This window comes from Anarrhichthys ocellatus, unplaced genomic scaffold (genome assembly GCF_004355925.1).
Source record: "Anarrhichthys ocellatus isolate YVR2014 unplaced genomic scaffold, GSC_Weel_1.0 scaffold75, whole genome shotgun sequence".
NCBI classification, from domain to species: Eukaryota; Metazoa; Chordata; class Actinopteri; order Perciformes; family Anarhichadidae; genus Anarrhichthys; species Anarrhichthys ocellatus.
This window is the reverse complement of record NW_022280105.1, coordinates 382,868-406,233: the sequence shown is the minus strand read 5'-3', so window position 1 is coordinate 406,233 and position 23,366 is coordinate 382,868. Positions and strand designations below refer to the sequence as shown.

The following is a 23,366-nucleotide window of genomic DNA, read 5'->3' as shown; positions in this document are numbered from 1 at the left end:
CAGCAACAACTGCAATCAAGCGTTTGCGATAACTGGCAATGAGTCTTTTACAGCGCTGTAGAGGAATTTTGGCCCACTCATCTTTGCAGAATTGTTGTAATTCAGCCACATTGGAGGGTTTTCGAGCATGAACCGCCTTTTTAAGGTCATGCCACAGCATCTCAATCGGATTCAGGTCGGGACTTTGACTAGGCCACTCCAAAGTCTTCATTTTGTTTTTCTTAAGCCATTCAGAGGTGGACTTGCTGGTGTGTTTTGGATCATTGTCCTGCTGCAGAACCCAAGTGCGCTTCAGCTTGAGGTCACGAACAGATGGCCGGACATTCTCCTTCAGGATTTTTTGGTAGACAGCAGAATTCATGGTTCCATTTACCACAGCAAGTCTTCCAGGTCCTGAAGCAGCAAAACAGCCCCAGACACTACCACCACCATATTTTACTGTTGGTATGATGTTCCTTTTCTGAAATGCCGTGTTACTTTTACACCAGATGTAATGGGACATACACCTTCCAAAAAGTTCAACTTTTGTCTCGTCAGTCCACAGAGTATTTTCCCAAAAGTCTTGGGGATCATCAAGATGTTTTCTGGCAAAACTGAGACGAGCCTTTATGTTCTTTTTGCTCAGCAGTGGTTTTCGTCTTGGAACTCTGCCATGCAGGCCATTTTTGCCCAGTCTCTTTCTTATGGTGGAGTCATGAACACTGACCTTAATTGAGGCAAGTGAGGCCTGCAGTTCTTTGGATATTGTTCTGGGGTCTTTTGTGACCTCTTGGATGAGTCGTCGCTGCGCTCTTGGGGTAATTTTGGTCGGCCGGCCACTCCTGGGTTCACCACTGTTCCATGTTTTCGCCATTTGTGGATAATGGCTCTCACTGTGGTTTGCTGGAGTCCCAAAGCTTTAGAAATGGCTTTGTAACCTTTTCCAGACTGATAGATCTCAATTACTTTGTTTCTCATTTGTTCCTGAATTTCTTTGGATCGCAGCATGATGTCTAGCTTTTGAGGATCTTTTGGTCTACCTCACTTTGTCAGGCAGGTCCTATTTAAGTGATTTCTTGATTGAGAACAGGTGTGGCAGTAATCAGGCCTGGGTGTGGCTAGAGAAATTGAACTCAGCTTTCCAAAGATGTGATAAACCACAGTTAATTTATGTTTTAACAGGGGGGGGGGGGCAATCACTTTTTCACACAGGGCCATGTAGGTTTGGATTTTTTTTCCCCTTAATAAAAACCTTCATTTAAAAACTGCATTTTGTGTTTACTTGTGTTATCTTTGTCTAATATTTAAATTTGTTTGATGATCTGAAACATTTAAGTGTGACAAACATGCAAAAACATAAGAAATCAGGAAGGGGGCAAACACTTTTTCACACAACTGTATATTATGTTCATTATTTCGAATATATATATATATTCTTTAATTTAGCTCTCCATGAATTGATCGCTGGAGCAAACGCGTTTTACTTTGAAGGCGAGCTGTCTCTGTTTCCGACTCTCAACTTCCTTTACTCAGTTTATTATTAAAATTGCATAATCAGTGTTTCCCCTAGGTTTACAGCTTTGAACTGAACAATTATTTGAACTGTACATTGAACTAAACATCGGACAACTGTGGGCTCAAATGATGCAAGGACAGTGTTGCCTGAAATGACATGCATCATCGGCATTGAAGAGCCAAACATGATATTGATCAAATCATAATAAAATAAACCATTTTCACCTGCTGTCAAACTTGACTGGTGCTGACAGGCTATATTCTGTGATGCTCAGACGCCATGTTTGTCAAGTTTGTCCTTTCTGTTGGAATGGCAGGGAGACTATAAATGGCTGGGTCTGGTTTCCTCTTACAACTGCCTGTTTATGCTGTCTACTGAAATAATCCCCTATTGATTCTCTATGTACTGTATTTTATGCATCTATCTATCTATCTATTCATTCATTTATTTATTTATCAAATCCTGTCATCCGGTGGTGACTGGACTGACCAGTGCCTCCTTTTCAATGATGGAGTAATTTAACTGGTGTGAGTTGAACTTCTTAGAAAAGAAACTCACCGGGCACACCACTTCCATTATCCTGCATTAATAAGCCCCAGCTCCCACCTTACTAGCATCCGCATACAGCAAAAACGGCTGGTCCATCTAGGGGGCTGCTAAGACAGGGGCAGAACACATCAACAACTTGACAGTCTCAAAGGACATAAACTGTGTCAGCGCCTTTACAACAGACTTAGTGGTAATGTTTCTGAGAGGATATGCAGCTGGATAGCATGTAGCCTGACACATCACTGTGAATAAAAAGTTACTACCAGCTTTTGAGCGTGTCAAGGGACCAATACAGTCAATGATCAGATGCTCAAATGGTTGGTCAGCAACTGGAATAGGATCCAAAGGAGCAGGCTTTATTGTCTTATTTGTTTTTCCAGTCAATTGACATACGTGGCAAGTTTTAATGAAAGCAGAAATGTCTCTTTTCAACAGAGGCCAGTAAAAGTGTTGTCTAACTCGATCATAGGTTTTTCTTACCCCTAAATGACCTGCAACTCCATCATGAGCAGTCTAAAGTACAGCAAGTCTTACACTAGAGGGCAGAACAATTTGTAAAGTTTCTTCCCCCATAAAACCCTCTCCCTGGGGAACCCATTTTCTCACCAACAGGCCATCTTGGAGAAAATAACCATGAGTTGAACTCTCCACCTCATCATCCTGGAGAACCTGGTTGTACAGAGCCTGAAGTGTGGGGTGATGTTTTTGCTCTTTCAGAAGGTCACTGCAAGACACAGGCAAGGGGAAAGCAGGCACAGGAAACACAGACATTATTTTCTTATCTGAATGTTCAGAATTGGAATCACCACTGGCGGGATGTACAGCAGAAAGTGTTTTGGAGGACTCAGACTCTTCTACCTGGGAGGATAGAGTATCCACGACACATCAGGCAACACCCGACTGCCAGCCAAGTCATTTCCTAAAATGACCTGTACTCCCTCCATAGGCAACGAAGGGCGCACTCCCATGATCACAACACCTTGGACCAGATTTGAGACTCGTGTCAAATTATGCTGTGGCGCAGAAAAGACTGTCAAACCCATCCCTCGGACCGCAACACTGGAACCAGTGTCTGTTTCAGGAGAGAGACTACTCAATGCAGATTCCAAAATAAATGATTCCAGAACCGGTGAATCTCTTAATATTTTTACAGGTACTTTTATCTCACTTCCTACCAGTGAAACATAACCATCGGACACAAATGCAGCATAACCAGGGTCAATCTCCTGATGAGCTGAGGAAATTGTCTGTTCTTGATCCAAAACTTGAACCTCAATCACTGACTCTGACGAAGAAGGTTTTGTGTGTGCCTGCACGGCAGCAATGACACGGTCTCTTTCTTCAGTATGCAAAGACACAGCAGCCCCACATGGTTTTGCTGGTTAAAAAAAAAGGCTTTAATTTCATTTTTAACATTGGACACTCATTTCGCCAGTGACCCTTGCCAAAACAATAATTACAGACACGATTGGGGTCCATCCTTCCCCGTAAACCCCGGTCTGCTTAAACTGAAAATTGTTCTGTCCCTTCTGACCAAAACTTACTGGAGTTAGCTCCCACATTACTCTCTCGGGAGCCAAAATCTCCACGACCACGGTTCTCACCAAAAAATCTTTTATGATTCAGAACAAACTCATCTGCCAATTTAGCAGCATCTGTAACCTTGCTTACCTTCCTTTCCTGAATGTAGGTAACAACACGGTCAGGCAAAGCATTTTTGAACTGTTCAAGCAAGATTGATTCCTCAAGGTCGTCCATAGTATTTACCTGTGAAGCAGCACGCCAGCGATTAAAATAAGTGGTTAAATCACGAGCAAACTCCATGTGAGACTGCTTTTCTTTTCTGAGTAATCTGAAGCGCTGGCGATAAGCTTCCAGTACCAATTAATATATCCTAAGTACAGCAGCTTTAACCAATTGGTAGCTACCACTATCAGTAACACTCAAAGTTGAAAAAGCCTCCTGGGCCTTGCCAGTGAGCACACACTGATGCAAAAGAGTACGCTCAGCATCCGACCAATTTCGTGCCTCTGCTAAACGTTAGGGAGGAAGGGACAGGCCGGTACAAAGAGGGAGAACCGATAACATGCACATTCATCACACACACTTCTTCACATCTATACATAGCAACACCTGTTAGAACCATTTGAAACATTTCTGCCTCTGTGGAGGCCCTCGCACCGTCCCGCGTCTCGGGGGTACTGGCGGGACCTGTAACTTCCTGTTACCAGTAGGTGGTGCTATTACTGTGATTCTAAATAAATACCCTGTAAATGATTCTATACATTGTACATTTAAATGACTCCTGGGACTCAATGGTGAACTGCACATCATTTTCTTCCTTCTCATATAATCCAGGATGAGGTAAAAGTGATCAAGTAAAACTGACTCTCCTTCGAATGCCAATCAATCATGAAACAAAATCTGCCTTCTTTCATCTCAAAAACATCGCCCATCTACGTCCCTCCCTCTCCTCCTCAGCCACTGAAACACTAATTCCCGCCTTCACCACCTCACGACTGAACTACGGCAACAGCATCCTGTACGGCTCATCCACCAAAATCATCAACAAACTACAATACATGCAGAACTCAGCTGCCCGTCTGCTCTCCCACTCCACCAGAGATCACTTCACCACAGTCCTTTAAAACCCCCACTGGCTCCTCATACAGCAAAGGATCCAGTTCAAGATTCTCCTCATCACATACAAAGCCCTTCACAACCTCGCCCCTTCATACCTTTCGGACCTGCTGCACCGTCGGTGCAGGACACACCAGTGCCACCTCAGATTTGCCAACCCCAACCTCCTTACCCCCCCTACTCTGTCCAAACGTCGGACCTGAGGGGACAGGATCTTCTCCATTGCTGCCCCCTCCCTCTGGAACTCTCTCTCCCAGCACCTCAGACATTCTCCGTCACTCTTTTAAAGCTGCACTCAACACTCACATATTTAAACCTGCTTTTAACTTGTGATGCTGTCATGAAAAGAAGTTCAGACCGGGCCAGTTGATGATAAACTACTGCTCGCCAACTTTATTCTTATTCTATACTTAATACCTATTGGTGTCCTGATGATCTTTGAAGAATGCACTGGAATCAGACAGAGTTCAATGCAATGGAGTTTATTCTTCAAGCTAAGAACACAACCCGAGTCATTCTTTGGAAAATGACAGATTTATTCTGTTGGTACATAGTCTTATATAGTGGGACTGACATCGCTTTTGCCCTTTTAAGCTCTTCCTCTGTTTTCCACAGGTGTGTCTCTTTTACTGTCATGTGGGTGTGAGTTATGTGTGTATGGTTTCTAATGTATGTATTACAATAATCGAGAGCTCTGATTCTTTTCTCTATACTGTGTCTGAGCTTCAGTGTCTCCTCTGTCAGGTTTCCCACACCAGTCTTAACAGGAGATCTCAATGAAAGCAGCAGGGATTGTGTTTTACACATTAGGCAGAGATGAGCCAACATAAACACATGGTTCTGAAGGACAAAATAACAGAGGTCTGTCCAGCATCTGGTTACACTCTCGCTGCTACTCCCAGACCTGGCCAATCAAACAGAGAGAGAAGAGCTAGCTGCTCGAACTGTCCTCCAAAGCTACTGTGGCTGCTTGTATGTCTTCTATGTTGATGTATTATGTTATGACTGCTGTGCATGCATTTGCTAAAACATAGACTATTATCCAGACTTCACTCAGCAGCCGATATTTGGATGTGAAACACTACAGTAGCATTAAGTTGATCAAAAGAGAGCCTTCCATCATTGATATCTGCTTCCATTCGGGCTGTGACATCTCCATTTGATTGGATATGCGCATCTACTGCTGCCTGTATCCAAAACTGAGGATTGTACTACAAAGCAGGATTTGGATCTAGCACTAAATTACCTCAGTGCTTCATGGCGACAGGACCACTAAGTCTAGCATGAAAGATAGATAAATAAAGTAACAGGACTTCCACTATGAGATATCAATGGAATATAGTACAGACATGTATGGTCCCCACAGAAAAATCCTACTGACTTTACATCTAGCACTTTTTTTTTTATTGTGTGGAAAAGTGAGTACAAAGTGCAGACATGTACATAAACACATATACGAGCTAAGAAATTATACAAAGTAAGACAGGGATGAGAACAAAAGGGACATAAGGACACTAAGGACAATAACAGGTTTAGACTGAGGAGTATAAAAGTGGGAGGTGGGGGTCCAGCAAAATGTATATAACACACACATCCGTGTGTGTGTGTACGTTTGATTCTATGTGTGATCCGTTTGATGGGTGAGTGAGGGGTGTCGATTGAGGTTAGGTAGTAAAATTGGATATATAGTACCATCTGTACATAAATACACAAATACAGTACATGTAAACAATATCCCTATATATATATATATATATATATATATATATATATATATATATATACATACATACACAAGAAAAAACGTCCTGTAACCACTGTGTGGCACTAAACAACGCACGTCAACATGCATGATGTTGCTCTATATCAAGTGTAGACAACATCATGTAAATGTCATGTGAATCGGATATTGTTTGTCAAATAACGCTGATTTCCTTTCGCCATTAGGTGGCGCTTTGACTTAGATGGAAAACTGGCTTGTAGACATCTTCAGGCCATGACTGTTATCAAACATGGCAAGTTTGGGACAGATTTGAGCAAGTCCAGTGGAGATACATCAACTTGCTGTTTCATGGGGAGTCACGTAAAATGGCCGCCATGCCACGGCTACAACATTTAATCAAACGTAAAGCTTTTGATAACTTTTAATCACAAAGGTCTTTACATTGTACTAACCAAATTTGAAGTGGATCCGCAAAATTCCCTAGGAGGAGTCCGTTAAAGTATAGCGTCTAGAAATGGTCAAAAATGAATGGAAAATTCACAGAAAAATATAAATTGCAGACTTCCAGTATAATTTAGAGCATAGTCTCAATATACTTTTTTAAGTCTCCATGTGATACACGTGCCTACTAAATTTCATAAATCTAGGTGAAATGTACCGCTGGGGCTGCTCTTTTGAATATTAGTAGGGGGCGCTGACAAGGCAATTTTTTTATAGAAAAGTCAAAACCCCATACGAGTTATTTATGTTTATCACATTTGACACATGTGCAAAGTTCCATGACTATTTGATCATCCTAAGCCACAGAAATATCTGCTTCCTTTTCATGATGAATAATCCACGTCAACATCTTTTGACGACAACTCATAAAAAATCATGATGAAGTATCATCAATGTCATAAGGCTTGCCTCACAAAATTTGAGGTTGATCAATTTAATTGGCTATTAGGAGTACATCAAAGTATAAAGTGTGTTATTTCCTTTTGCCACTAGGTGGCGCTATGACTTTGTGAACATTTTGGCATGGAAATGTGCTCAAGCCTGAACTAGCATCATGCATAACAAATTTAGAGCACATTGGACTATGTACCTTGGAGTTACAACAACTTCCTCTTTCATAGCAAATGGCACAAAATGGGAGCGAAGTGGGCTCACGCCACGTCAAGGTTGTTCAATGAAAACTCACCATTTTGAAAAATCTTCATCATAAAGGTCTTTAACTTGTCCTGACCAAATCTGATGTTGATCGCATAAGCTCTGTGGGAGAAGTTTGTTAAAATACAAAGCCTGAAAACGTAGTTTAATGGGAGTCGCATAAAATGACCGTCACGCCACGGCTACGCCATTCCACCAAACGTAAAGCTTTGTACTGTCCAAATTTGAAGTGGCTCTGATAAAGTCCCGAGGAGGAGTTTGTTAAAGTATAGTGACTAGAAATCAAGGGAAAATTCACACAAAAATCAAAATGGCCAACTTCTGCTTGATTTTAGAGCATGGTCCCAAGAGACTTTGTTTTAAGTCTCCATATGATACATATACCAACCAAATTTCATACATGTAGGTTAAACGAGGCGCTGGGGCTGCTTTGTTGAGAATTTGCAGGGGGCGCTATCGAGGCAATTTATAACAACCAAGCCAAAAATCCACATGAGATCTTTAATTTCATCACCTATGACATATGTACAAAGTTCCATGAGTTTTTGAGTATCCCAAGTCACAGAAAAATCTGCTTGCTTTTTCATTTCAAACCAAATTTTTTTAGTGTAGAAAAGAAATTCCCAGTTTACCTTATCAAATGCCTTTTCTGCATCTAATGAGACGATGGCTGTTGGTGAATTTGTATGAGATGTGTATTGGATTAAGTTCAATAGTCTGCGTTAAGTGAGTGTTTTCCTTTAATGAAGTCAGTTTGGTCTGAGTGGATGATAGATTGAGTTACAGTTTCGATTCGTGATGCTAGGGCTTTGCTAATGATTTTAGTGTCAGTGTTAATGAGAGATCGAAGACGATATGATGATGGTGGTTTGGGGTCTTTATTGGGTTTTAATAAAAGAGAGATGGCAGCAGTGTTCATGTTAATTGGAAGTTTGGAATTTTGTTTCATTTCAGCAGTTAATCTGTTGAAGAGTGGGGCTAAAATATTCCAAAAGTGTTTATAGAACTCAGCAGGGAAGCCATCAGGTCCTAGTGATTTATTGTTTGGCATTAGTTTGAGTGCATTGCGGAATTCTGTTATTGTAAATGGATTCTCAAGTGAATTTGCTTGGTCTTCATTTAATTTCAGTAAATCAATATAGCTTAGGAATGTGTCAATGTCTTGTTGGGTTGGTTTATGTTTTGATGAGTATACATTTGTGTAAAAATCTTTGACGGTCTTATTTATTTCTTCAGGTGTTTGCACGGTCTTCCCTGCTGAGTTCACAATCATTGAATTTGTTGTTTTTTCCTTGTTTCGCTTGATTTGATGGCCACTTATTTTCCAGATTTAATAATGTATCGAAATGTTTGTTTCTGAGCCTGTGTATGAGAAATTGAGTTGTCTTGTGTGTGTGTTTATTCAGTTCTATTTGTATTTCCGTAAATCATTTTAACATTGTGTTGTCGGATTATTTGCGTTGAAGTTCTTTAATCTTTTCTTCTAAGTAGGTTTCCTGTTCGTTGTCTTTCTTGTGGAATATGATATGATTTTTCCTCTTAATACTGCTTTACCTGTTTCACAAAGTAGTGATGGTGGTCACTCATCCTAACATCTACTAAATCAATTGTTGCACATTGTTGTACAAACATTCACACCTTGTCTCCTACCAACAGTCCCTATATGTGTCTTTTAACCATGACAACAAACCGAAACAAAGTAGTTAAGTTGCCTAACCCTAATTAAACCCTAACCACAGAAAACACTCTGCATGGGTCATTTTGAAAGGCAATTACAGATGATACATTTTTAGTCAAGGTCAGAGGAGTTGTTGGAAAGGACTGTGGTGCATAGAACTAACTGTGTGGCAGCATGCTTAACTGTCCAAAAGAGTCAAGATTTTTTTAAAAATCATTTTTAATAAATAGTCTAAAATATAATTTCTGCTTCACTACTTTGACATTTCATGCATCTGTTTTGTACACAGATTTTAGGACACAAAGACCTGACGTCCCCAACACAGCGTTACATAGACAGCAAGGTGGTACGAACACAAACGGAAGGAGAGTGGCTGTCCTTTGACGTGACAGAGGCAGTAAATGAATGGCTAAACCACAGAGGTGAGTGCATAGTCCTCCCATCACTGCAGGATGTTGCTCCGAATTTATTGCACATGTTACATTGTTGCATCCCCTTGTTGTGACTTTTGTTTCTCCACAGACAGAAACAGTGGATTCAAGATCAGCCTGCATTGCCCGTGCTGCACATTTGTACCATCAAATAACTACATTATTCCCAACAAGAGTGAGGAGCTGGAGGCACGGTTTGCAGGTTATTTGATTCAGAAAATTGTTAAGGCATGTTCAAGGATAAGTCTGGTGTTTTTCTTTATTGTATTAATGTCAACAAATCCCCTAAAGAGAGCAATACCAACAATGTCTCTGAATACTGACGGTTTCTATTACTTACGTCATATAGAGTCATCAGTATTATATTTTGCCTGTTTCATAACCAGTTAAATGGTCTTCATGGTAAGTGGTTTCTTCTGACCACTATGTGTGAATTTGTTTTTCTCTGTTTTGCATTTCTAACACAAACAATCGAGCAATAAAGCTGGACTTGGAGGGTGTGTTCAGGTTGGGGTGAGTTGATGCGAAGTTAGCTTTGTAAAGTAACACTTGTAAAAAATTTTTTTTTAAGATTATTAAATGCCAAGGTTAATCAGTCCAAACTGAGATCACCAAGGATAATCACCTTCTGATCAAGCAATGGTGCAATTAATCAACATTCATTTATTTTTCTACGGGCTACTGAAGGGATAGAAGGAGGTCTGTACACCAATTATTTTTACTTTTTACATTCGTTTTTGTGGCCCAGATCAATTTACAAGGAAATAAATTAAAAATATTAAGGAATTTAGACTGAAGTCAGCTCAAGTACAGAGAAAGATGATTATACATGTATTGCCACAGCGCCACATTTACCAGCTCTATCAGCTTTGAACATTTTAAAACCACTAAAAGAGACTATCAAGCACTTTCTTCAGCCAAGTCTCTATTAAAGATCATAACATCTGGATGCATTTGAGATAATAGGATACTTAAGTGATCAAATTTGATATGATTTAATAAACTACAAACATTCAGATGTAGGAAACCACTTCTAGCTTTAAAAAACTGTGGATAATTTAAATTAGCTTCTAAAGTGATGCATTGGTCCTTGTTGCGGAGGTGAGGAGATTAGCAGTTGCTGATCTGAGGGAGTGTAGGAGTGTGCTATTGAAGGAGTGTGGAAAGGTAGGAGGGGGCCATGTTATGGAGAGTTTTTTGAGAAAAAGGCTGTTTTGACAATGTGGTTGATATGGGATTAAAATGGAAGGGTTGAGTCTAAAATTACTCCAAGGTTGCGAATATTGGAAGAAGGGGAGACAGTAGAGCCATCGACAGGGAGGGAGAAGCTATTGGGGTGTTTGGTGTCTGATGACCTCCGATTCGTTGCAGTTTATATTGAGGAAATTGGTGCCCATTAAAATTAATGCTAGATTAGATGGATTTGGTGAAATATTAAGTAGAGACGTATAATTGGATGTCGTCCAATGTTGAGGATGTACAGGTTGAAGAGGAAGGGACCATGCCTTTGGGGACAACTTGTGACACAAGGGCGAGGTCAAATTTGCAGTTGTTGATACAAAAGAAGTGATATCTGTCTGAGAGGTAGAATTTTAATAAGATGAGGGCAGTGTCTTTGATACCAAAAGAGGATTCCAGGCGAGTGAGAAGGATTGGAGTGGTTAATGTTGTTAAATCTTGCAGGGAGGTCTAGTAGGATGTGTATGTTTAGGAAGCCGGCGTCCGAGGTGAGGATCATTCATGACTTTTAAGAGAGCAGTTTTTGTGCTATGTTTTGTTCTGAAACCAGATTGAAAGGATTGGAGTCCAAATGTGTTTTCAGTTGTGAGGTAACAGTTTGTTCAAGCATTTTTGTGAGAAAAGGGATATTTGATATAGGTTTGACCAGTGGAGAGGGCGGAGTTTATTGTGGTGATGATAAGTGGTCGTCATGCCGGAGATTTGTCAGAGGGGATGATTGGGGAGAGGTTAGAGAGGTGCTGGTTGATAAGAGGAGTTGGAGTATTTGACAGAAAGTGGGTGGAGTTGGCGTTGGTCAGTTCATTGTGGACAGATTCTAAATTAGTTTGAAAAAATTATAGGAAGGAGTTGCATTTTTCAACTGTGAAATTGGGAGAGATTGTCCATGAGTTTAAGGAGTTTGTTTATGATTGAGAAGAGGACTCTCAGGTTGCCTGAATCAGATTAAATCAGACTGGTTTAGTACGTGGAGCAGGCAGTGCGGAGGGCATTCTTGTAGATATGAAGATGTTCTTTGTTATTTTTGTAGTCATTCGAGTTGCCTTCCTTTAAAGTTCAGTTGGCGAAGTTCAGGGGTATACCAGGGGAGCACTTTCATTGCCGTTACCTTGACAGTTAGTGATGAAGACTTTGTGAGGTAGATGACCGCATAAAACTCTCCCAAGAATCTTAAAGAAGAGGGTCTGTAATGAAGACCCTCTACATTACAAGCATTTGTAGACTGTTTCAAGGAAATAAGAGACACACTGAATGTTTTATTCTACTGTTGATTGGTTTCTGGTGGATGTTCTCAGGTATAGTTATTGAAGGTCGGGCCTGTAGATACAAACATATTAGTAGTTTGGCTATCTTTGCCAAAATGATCTCTATTGTGATGTGTAACCACAATAGAGATCATACAGATAATTGACATTGGGATGTTAGGAATCCATTTTAATGTAGTTGTTATAGTTTAGGTAATTGTGTTGTCAGGTAAGGGGCATAGTTACCTATATTGTAGTGGGGTTGAGGTCCCCGTCAGTGGCAGGCTATATAAGGCTGCCATATTCAATCTAGTGCTGTCGCTGCCAGGACCACATGATGCCTGTGGACCATGTAATGAGCTGTGTCATGTATTTGTGGTCATTGTTGGTGAAATAAACACCTGGCTGGTTTACACCTAATCTCTGTGTCAGTCCTCCTGCTTCCAACGTCCAGCCGCTTTGTGGCCATCCTAACAGGGTCTTATGAGGATGCTGAGAGATTGACGCAGGAGCCAGATGTGATAGGGTTTCCGATGTTGCATGCATCTTATAGTGATGTATTTTGAGAAATGCAGGTGAAATGAAATCCAGCATGAGATGGAGGCCGGTGGCTGTGACCAAGGCTGTAATTGCCCCCAAAACCCAAGGATAGAAGCATCCATGCCAAGTTTGAGTTAGAGGAACACGCCAATCTTATTCAAGAATTATGCAGTTATGCTCGCTGTGCAAGGTTGTAGAGATTTCTGATGTTGTGATGATGTTGCAATGACAGGGAACTGCTAAATTAGGTCAGCGTGATCAAACATTGCCAGCCAGTAGTGTAGGCTGGCTAGTGTAGGCTGGCAATATAGCTGAAAATGTATTTTGCGGTATAATTTGAAGCACGGACGGTAACAGTATCACGGTATATTCGTTTTCCAAAGAAAATCAATACAAATGCTTATGAAGGGGTAGCGCACTGGTATGGCAACTGAATGGCATAATTTTACCCATCCGAAGTCAATGTAACCGACAAAAGTGTTCATTTGTAGTGGTTATTTGCAGAAAACACAATTCAAATTAATATGAAATAAATGATTGTATTTTACATAAGCGTAGGCTCTGATTAAAAAAATAAAAAAAGTTTATTCATGTAATATAAGCTGCTAGGAGCTAGTGTTTAGGAAGTTAAAAGGTCATAATTCCATCTTTTGCATCTATTTTATATTGCTGTGAAAACAGCTCCTTCAAACAACCGTATTTATGCAAGTTCACCTAATAGCAGTTGCAGCTGCCTGAGCAGAGGAACGAGTGAAGAAGAGATTTCTCCTCTTGCTGAGTAATCAAAGTCTTACTACTACGACAAGACCAGAATGTAATGCCATACAGACATTAAAAGCCACGGGGCTTTTACAATGACTTCACTACATCCACAGAAGCAACGTAACTTTGATTTAATTCTACATCGGAAAACTCCATACTGTCTCGGTGGTCTCTCCCTATTTCCTCATTACATCTTCACAACAACAAACCCCTTATCAACGTGGCCAATCTGCGCCCCCTCACAAGATCATTTCAACCAATCAGAATGTAAAACCGCCTAAAACCTGCCATGTTCAACAGCCGATCACTTAACAATAAGTCTCCTCATACATGACTTCATCACGGACAATATGCTTGATCTTCTCTGCGTTACAGAAACTTCCTTGATTAGTTTCTACTGAATCAAACCACACCTGATGGCTATCTACACATGGACAAACCACGCTTTGAGGGTTGTGAGGGTGGAATTGCAGTTCAAAACCAGTGAAATCTCGATCAGAACTCCATCCTCTTTTGAATATCTGGCCTTCATATTCTCTGGTCACTGCCATCATCTACTGCCCTTTCTGAACTATCTGAACAACTTACCCAGCTCTACTCCCCATTTGTACTGGGTGATTTCAACATTCACATTGACAACCTCACCTTCAATGCAGCCATAGAATTTCTGGACCTTCTCAATTGTTTCAACCTTACCCAGTATGTTACATTCCCCAGCCACAATCATAGACACATCCTCTACTGGCGACCTATCTATCACTGATCATCTATCCATAATCCTGGACTTTCATATGCCCACCCCAGCATCTAAACAGCACACAAAATCCAAAATCCCAAGTTCATCTCTCCTACTGCTCTAACTGCTTATTTCTCTGAGATAATGGCTGCTTTTGCTCCTCCAGACAATCCCACCACCTCTAACCTAGTGGACAAATACAACGACATACACCCTTCCAGTCTGGATCAGCTAGCTCCTATAAAAAAGTAATTCACTCAATACACGTGCTTTTACATATTCTTTATACATATGCATGCAACTGGTGGTGGTGTTTCGGCTCCAGCAATTTCCACATTTAATTTATATTAGATTTGTTCATTAATTCCGATAAGTGATTCATATTCATTATATTCTGATAGCTGCTTTGTCATCTGCAAATCACTACATTTTCATTGCTTTCTGCATTAGCTGCATATTTATTGTATTCTGCTATTCTAATCTTCATAGCATCTGCCAAATTATTCCTATTCATACATTTTTGGGTGTCACACACTTTGCATCATGGTCTAACGCGACCTCACTCGCTGCACTGGTCTTATGTGACTGTTTTCTCATTTCACTGACTCACATGTCCTTTCCTCTGGTCTCACATGACCCACTATCCTTTCCTCTGGTCTAGCGTGACCCCACTTTCCTATCTACTGGCTAACCTGACCCCTCTCTTGGCTGAGGCCCAACATCACCTCAATCGAGCACACCATAACATCTTTTACTTATGTAAAACATAAACCTTTCTCCCATAACCAATTTTCTATTTATGCTTAGAAATCAACTGCTGCAGTAGCTACGGTATTTATTTTATATATTTATATAAAATAAATTTCACAGCATCACTACCCCCTTTTAATATGTGGCGACTGTTGCTCTGTGGTCGTTCACTTTTACATGAACCAATCAGATTCTGCCACGGTTTCCCTAAGCTAATCACATAGTTGCTGTCAAAATGTTAAAACAGTTATCCTCTCTGCTGCTGTCAGTTGTCATTGCAGTATGAACCAATGTAACCCTCCTCCACTATATTCACCTCCAGTCTCCATGATATCCGGTGCTCACTCCTGCTACTCATCCCCTCATTGGGTCTTCAGCAACTCCCTTAATCACCACCACCACTAGTGTCTAGACTCCAGGGGGAATATTCCTGATCTAATCACAGCATCATTACCACCTTTTAATATACTACGATGGAGTCATATTGCCAAAGACTTTTAACTAATCATTTCATTATGCATGTGCAATAAACTATTGTTTCACTCTAATGAAGTATCTTCTGACTGAAATGGCATGAAGCTGCTCAATTGCCATAGAATAAACTAAAATAACTAAACTGATTTTCCATTGGATTATAAAACATTGCAGACAAAGTTTGTGATACTTACACATTTTGTTCAGCAAGATAATCTTCTCAAATGAACACTATACAAAAACCGACAGAACAGAGTTAGGCTCTGAACAAATGACACCACGGTCACATGAGCGTGAGTATATAAAACAATGCTGTAAAAGGGGGGCTAGTCCACTCAGCCCTCAATCATCTGGAAAATAACACCTACATCAGAATGTTGATTTCAGCTCAGCCTTAAACACAATCTCCCTCATGAAACTGATTAGTAAACTTAGCACTCTGGGCTTGAGTACCTCACTCTGCAACTGGTTATTAGACTTCCTCACAAACAGACGCCAGGCAGTTCAGACTGGTAGACAAAACCTCCTCCACTGTGTGCTTAACATCGGAGCCCCCCAGGGCTGTGTGCTCAGCCCCTTCCAGTTCACGCTGTACACCCACGACTGCCACCCCAAACGGCTTTAAGTTCCTGGGAATCAGCACCACAAACTCCATCCTGGTGAAGAAAGCTCATAAACAGATGTATTTCTAAAGGAAACATAAGAAGGCAAAATTTCTGTGCCAAGATCTTGTTAACTTTTACAAGTGGAGGAATAGAAAGCATCCTGATTGCAAACATTACAAACTAACATGGGATGTGTACGGCACAGAACAGGAAGGCTCTACAGCGGGTGATTAAAACTGCCCAGAACATCATTGGTTCATCAAGCTATCATCTACTGAGCATCAGTGATATTGTTAACAAGAGGAGCCTGCGAAAAGCTAAAGGGAAATTAAAAGACAAACCCACCCAGACACAACCTGTTCACCTGGCTGAGACTCCTTAATTCATCCTCACCATATAATCCTTTTTTTTTTTTTTTCTTTCCTATGTAGCAAATCGGGACTACAATCTAAATTCCGTTGTGCAACTGTCGTACGATGACAAATAGAAACCTTGTAACATGATGACGTTTAGTAGTCTCATTTAGCCACCTGTTTGCAACCGCCTTTTTTGAGACTCTTAAAAGCTTCTAAATTTACCAGAGAGGTATTTACTGACGTATTTTATATTTTAGAACAAAACATTAAAATCTCTTCCCTTTGTGTTAACCACAAACCTTATTTCAAACATCTAACCAAAAGCATATTCAAAAAACACATTGACTTCCAGACGAGGGAACCGCAAGTGTAAAAATGCTGAATCATTTCTGGGTTTCAAGATCTTAAGTGTCAACATTTTTGGATGGAACTGCCTGTCCTTTCCAAACATGATGGTGGGGCGACAAGCCTGCCACAATTCGTGGGTGTGGGGGAGGGGGTTGCAGGCATAATTTCACATATTGACTTTGTACTTGCATACAGTAAAATGCAGCTTATTGACACATTTTATGTTTCAGGTATTGATGACAGCTTCATCCATAACGTTGACCTGAAAGTGTCAAGGCGCAGGCGGCACAGCACTCGGGCTCCACACCTTCTCCTCATGCTGCTGCCTTCATACCGGCTGGAGTCCCAGTCCCAATCCCAGTACCAGCACACAAGCCATCGATCCAGGAGAGCGCTGGATGCTGCCTACTGCTCCAGGTACTAATCTGGAATTCACACTCGCACATCAGGAGAGATTCTCTCCTCTTTGAGTTCTCCATGTTGATCTGAAGTCTGCTTCAGGTGTCACACATCCTGCTGAAATCTAAGTATTCCTAGCTGTCAGTAGATGTTTTTATTTTGTGATAAGCAGCCAAATACTCCCATGTAACATCATTTGCATATAAGGACAATCTATGGACAGCAAAGTCCAGCCATAGTAATTATGAGCTTGACTTCATGGCAATTTATGGATAGTGCTATTTGTATTGAATCTATGTCAATTGTCTTGACAGAACAAGTTGACACAGTCTGTGTCTATAGGCATAAGGCTCTCAATGGAAAGCCATAGTAAGGAAGTTCCTCTGTTCTTTAGCAGCGCTTTAAGGCAGAGTGAGGCAGGCTTCATTACAAATTTTATTGATGATCCTCCATCATATTAGAGGTGAACATCACTTATTAAGTTCATTGGAACAGAAAAGAAGTCAGACAGGTCGAGAAGCACAAGCAGAAAAAACAATTAATGTTGTGAACATCCATCACAATCTAGGTGGCAGCACTCTATCTTCAGCTTTGACCTCGAGCTCTACTACCTGACCTGAACTTGACAGGCATCAAGCGTACAACTTCAGGCCTGGCTCCTTTTCATTTTTGCTCTTTGCTTCTCTGACTTTGCCAATCGACTATCCCCATGCAAGTATAAGTGTAGAAGAGAAAAGATATAACCAATGCGGCACACTGATCTTCAGCAATGGATGGAATAGTGGAAAAATGTCTTTGATGCCAAAGACCATATTTAAACAGACAGTGGTCATTATCTGGGGTTCTTCATCCATTTTAGTGGTGTCAGCGTGATCTTTCTCAGCAGTTAACCTTAGTACAGGGTTGTTATTAGGCAAACACTTTTACTTCCGCAGATATTCCGTATCATAGCAACCCAACCCAATCAAAGCACCTCAGCTGGAAAAAACGCTGTGCCTCCAAAGCTGTCTGTTCCTACTGCACTACAATTCACCTCTCCCCTTCATCTTTTTGTAGAAACGTTCAGGACAACTGCTGCTTACGGTCACTCTACATTGACTTTAAGAAGGACCTGGGCTGGAGGTGGATCCACGAGCCAAAGGGCTACGAGGCCAACTTCTGTGCCGGAGCCTGTCCATATCTGTGGAGCGCAGACACCCAGCATTCTAAGGTACTTCATGAGGGACAGGGTCATATTTTCTTAAAGTCCTAATTTCTTCATTAAATGGCTGTAATACTTGTGTTTTAGGTGTTAGGCCTGTACAACGCCATCAACCCTGAAGCATCGGCATCACCCTGCTGCGTCTCCCAGGACTTGGAACCTCTCACCATCCTCTACTACATCGGCAAGACCCCTAAAATAGAGCAGCTCTCCAACATGAAGGTCAAGTCTTGCAAGTGCAGCTAGACTCCCTTACAAACCAGCACAAACACAATCTCCCTCTCTGCCTCCTTCACACACACTCATAGTGGATTTGCGCATACAAACCGCAACTGTACTTTGTCTTACATGCACTGGTATACTCACAGCAGTGTGTGTACAGAGCAATCAAATGCATACACAACATACAGGGACAGTGTGGTCATACCAGGAACTTGACTTTGATACCAATGCTGAGTACCATAAGTACAGTGCTACATTGCAGTATTTGGTTGGTTGACATAGGTTCACACTGCCTCATTTGTGAGCAGAGATTTGCATGATGTGGTTGGTGTGTAATGTCTGGCTTTCCAAGCAACAGGAGCTATCCAATGTCCACATGCAGCTTTTTATACCCATTAAACCTTCTTCTCCTGGTGGAGTGCCTACCCAGTCTTAATGACATCACATTGTTCTTATGTGGCCATGCAAAGCAAACTCAAGGCAGCAAAACGTCCACACACAGAATTATGTGCTGATGAAAACCATGAATTCATGCAGTCGAGGGTTTGAAATGTTCATCACTGCTCTCTCTAAGGGAAACACTTTCATGTTCGGCTCCTGGCAATAGTTGATAAACCAGATTAGATGGAATGGGATCTTGTTCATGAGAAACTGGTTGATGCCAAGCAGCAACCGTGTGATGAATCCAGTGAAGTGCCTTAACACGCTGTACCACTATTGGACACTAAGTAATGGTTTAAGAATCTGACTGTATTGAAATTTATTCTAAAAGGACTTATCCACAACAGCATCGTCAAAAATATGGTTACGGTCAGTTCTGTCATTATAACGTGTATTTGCTTAGAACTTATTAAATTGAATGTTATAATCTTTAAGATTTCAGTGCCAGCTGCTTTGGAGACAAACATACATACATACACACAAACATACCTACATACTTAAATACATACACATACTTAAATACATACACATACATATACGTACAGTGACACAGATATGACTTTTGTACAGGTACAACCCTTTCTGAATTCTGAAGGCCCTGTCTACATGCATCACCTCACACAGTTATCACACGAGACACAAGAGTAAGGCAAACACTGGAAGTATAAGTGATGATTGTCTATATAGGAAATAAGTCCTGAAAATAACACTGCTGCCCCCCCCCCCCCCCCCAACCTCACCACAGTGAAACAATGTCCCCATTTCTGTGTTTGTCTTTGTTGGGTACCTTTTTAGTTTCATTTAAGGTTAATTCTATTCCAATTTTTAATACAGATGTTTGAAATGATAAAATGATGAATAAATAAGCCACCACAACACTTAGGAGTTCCGTAAAGGATAAGTCCAGTTTATTATAACAATGATTATCTTTTCGTAGTTGACCATCATCCCCATTCAATATTACAAAGCAGTAAAACCTGAATCTCTTTATTTGTTGCAGATTTAAAGAAAAAAGCTAATTTAGAATCAAAATGATGTCTAGTCAATTCAATTATTTAATTATTCAAGACAATTAATAACTGGTGCAGTGGACATTGAAAACATGCCGGTTTAGAATTAGCCTAATGTTTGGCCTGTGGTGACATACTGTAGTGAAGTCACACACTCAAGTCTCTGCTGCTCCCGGTCAGAAACACCGGTGGAATACATTCTGCTTCAGGACAAAATACCAGGGCAGACTTTACTGTGAGGTAGGGTAGACAACCTGGGTCTGTGGCCCCAAACAGCTATAATACAGCACAATATATTATGATGTTTAGATATGTTACTATTCTAACTCATTGTACCTAAAATAACTTACGAAAGACACACCCAGGTTGCTGTTACTCACAGTCAGAAACATTGGTGAAATACACTTAGTGGAGGTAATTTCCAAATAGGCGTATTAGTTGCTTGTTTTGACAGAACCACAGCAGAACAAAGTAGAGCGTGATTTAATTAGTGGAGGTATTTTGCTGGCGATACCGTTATTAGTGTTCTAAGTTAGTATCAGCTGTTACACCAGGAAATACAGTTTTATTCACGAGGAAAGTCACACCCAAATCACAGCCTACTCACATTCACACCGGTGAAATACACTCTGGTTTGATTGTGCTTCCAGCTGGCTAGCAGCCACTGTTGACTCCAGGGAAGTGAAGAAGAGTTCAGTTGTGAAGGGAACTTCAGTCAATGAGCCCTGAAGCTCAGCTGCTGCACAGAGCCATTGTGTTCTTGTTTATTCAAAGTTTATCAATATGGAACGTGTCCCGTGTCCAAATTGCCCCAAATTCGACGACCCACCAAGATATGCGAAGGACATACATACAGACAGACATTCCTTGCTTTATAATTGTATAGCTTTAAGTCCAAAATCACAAATTTGCCTCAAGGGGCTTTACAGTCTGTGCAGCAAAAGACAAAGATGTTTGTCCTTGGACCTGCGCTTGGATAAAGATGGCATTACAAGAGAGCGTGGGTGGATAGAACGGATAAGAAACCACCAACAGTTACAATGCCATGCTCGTTAAATGTCTTGGTTGTTTTTGTACTTTGACAGATAAATCATTGTTTAGCTTTGCTAAAATCATGAAGTGTTAGAATTGTAATAGCAAGGTTTCTAGTAGCAGATAGTCATTTCTGTTTGGATATAGTTTGGTAACTGGAAAAGAATTAAAGAATCCCTCTAGAGATGACAGTCTCACATGCTTGTGAACCAGCGGCTATAGGAAGTGACATCATTAGTTTATTATTTGGATGACAGGTACTATTACATTGTATGCAGTTTACACAGTTCAGCTTTGACCTGCTGTACTGTAGTAGTGCACACAGTTTTCCTGTGCAATGAGGCAATAATAGTGATGTTTCCGGTGTGCGCACTTTCAGTTTGACCTCCAAAAAAAGTGGTTTGAATAACTTGGCTAAAGTGTTGGTTCGTTTCCAACCCGTCTGTTCGTACCTGGATTCAAAAAGAAAAAATCAAGTCTGAATGAGTTAGAACTAACACGTTCACAGCAAGCCCATCCCACAGTGTGTTTGGCGTACAGTGTTCTGTAACATCTGACAGATTAGTCAGCAAGACTTTGGTTTGACACGGGACACCTGTCTCCTGGTTAAGTCCTGTATCTGTATTTGCTCATGCACAAATTACTCAGTACAATACTTTGCGCTTAGTTACTGTGAATTCTGAAAGAAGACAGAAGGAATATTTAAATTTTCCCCACATTCAAACTTTTGAGTATGTTGACAAATAGAACAGACAACAGTTCATGCTCACATTCAAACGTATTGCAATTTCGTCACCGATCAACCTGACCTGCATGTCTTTTGACTGTGGGAGAAAACACATGGCTAGCCCAGGGAGAGCATGTAAACTCGATGCCAGGTGGGAACCAAAAGAAACATTTTAGACCCAAATTGTAATAAACCAGAATTATCCCTTCAATCTTATTAACACACAGATTTTTGCTGTCCAATCTAGAATCATTTACATTAAATCCATAAACAGACGTGTCCTTCATGTCCCTTTGTCTGTATGTTGACTGGCTGAACTTAGCTGTGACTGCTGTTGAACAATTAGAGGCTCCACACAGAGAAAAGTCACATGTCATACTCAGCACAGCCACACATCGGTCTGGGTTCAGACTATTGCTCAGTGATGATGGAGCTGTTTGTTTGGAGATTTGTTGTAGATTATAGAAATTATTAATGAAGAGTATGACTCATAGACCCAAAATTATTACAAAATGTATCCAACCATCAGCAGCCACCACTGTAGAAGCATTTTGTAGTGTCATCAATGTGTCATCTTCCTACCAACATAAAACTTTGATCTCACACTTGAATGAAGACTGTCTGTCATTCATTATTCTTAAATAAAAACAAGCTGCACTGTTTTAATTGTACTATTTTAAAGTACGTAGTTTTGTTGTTAGTCAGAACTCCCCCTGTTATCCAATGAGGAGTGCCGATGTAGGTCACCTGACCCCAGCCCCTTCGGCCGTTTAGTGCCAGTGGACTTGTTGAGTAGCAGCAAAAAAGAGAGCTAAGCATCAACTTTGTCACCATAGAGCTGTTATTCTTTATGTGTATTTGTTATTTTGATGATGATGATGTCGTTATTGTGACCCACTATGCTAACATTGTTGTGGTGGTAAATAAATTATTTAAGTTTCAAGGGAATTCAGTGTTATGTGTGTTGTTTCTGATATTTACAGTGACTGCTGCAGCATGTCCTCCTGTCCTCTCTAGGAACTTGAATCCAACCTACACTTGCTAAGACAAAGAAGACGCTCATGTTAACATCATTTTTGCAATGCAATTTAGCTCATAACATGATATTTGATCAAAGGATGATACTCATTTGAGAGACAAAACAAAAAGGATCTGCAGCACTTGATACAAGAGAGAATGCATGTGCTAATGCAAAACTGTTATTTATAATGTTGGTATGGCCTCCAGTGGGTACACATTGCAAATAATAGTGGTGCAATAGATCAAAAAACTCGTATCACGGATCAGAGTCACAGATCCGATCAGTACAAAAGAAAAAACAAACATACTAAATGTTATACTTATTGTAAAACTCACCATTCAAATTATAAGGAAATAAAAGATTGTATTTTTAGGGATTAAAACAAATCTTGTCATTAGTCATTTTAATTTAGAGGTATTGTAGCCAGCTCATAATTCAGTGTGGCTTTGTGGCACAAGGCAGTAAAACTGCCTGTGCTAAAGCACACTGTATATTATCCATCGGGCTTAATCATAATCAGCTTTATCCAAAAGTTTGGTGTGCTTCTCCTCACACAGCGTTGCCAACAGCGGTGTGAAAAATACATCA

At 40.6% G+C, this 23,366-nt stretch overlaps 1 protein-coding gene across 2 annotated transcripts in view; it reads left to right on the top strand.

Moving 5' to 3' along the window:
• The window catches only part of tgfb2 (transforming growth factor, beta 2), a 96,695-nt gene extending 73,995 nt beyond the window's left edge, over positions 1 to 22,700 (top strand). The window contains exons 3-8 of one of the 2 annotated variants that reach the window (XM_031873846.1): positions 9,530 to 9,662; positions 9,763 to 9,873; positions 10,179 to 10,184; positions 16,956 to 17,142; positions 18,181 to 18,334; positions 18,413 to 22,700. In XM_031873846.1, coding sequence (XP_031729706.1) covers positions 9,530 to 9,662; positions 9,763 to 9,873; positions 10,179 to 10,184; positions 16,956 to 17,142; positions 18,181 to 18,334; positions 18,413 to 18,571 — 750 coding nt within the window. In that variant the 3' untranslated portion in view covers positions 18,572 to 22,700. The remainder of the gene's footprint in view (positions 1 to 9,529; positions 9,663 to 9,762; positions 9,874 to 10,178; positions 10,185 to 16,955; positions 17,143 to 18,180; positions 18,335 to 18,412) is intronic. The other variant, XM_031873847.1, reaches the window with a different exon arrangement.
• Positions 22,701 to 23,366: the final 666 nt, after the last annotated feature.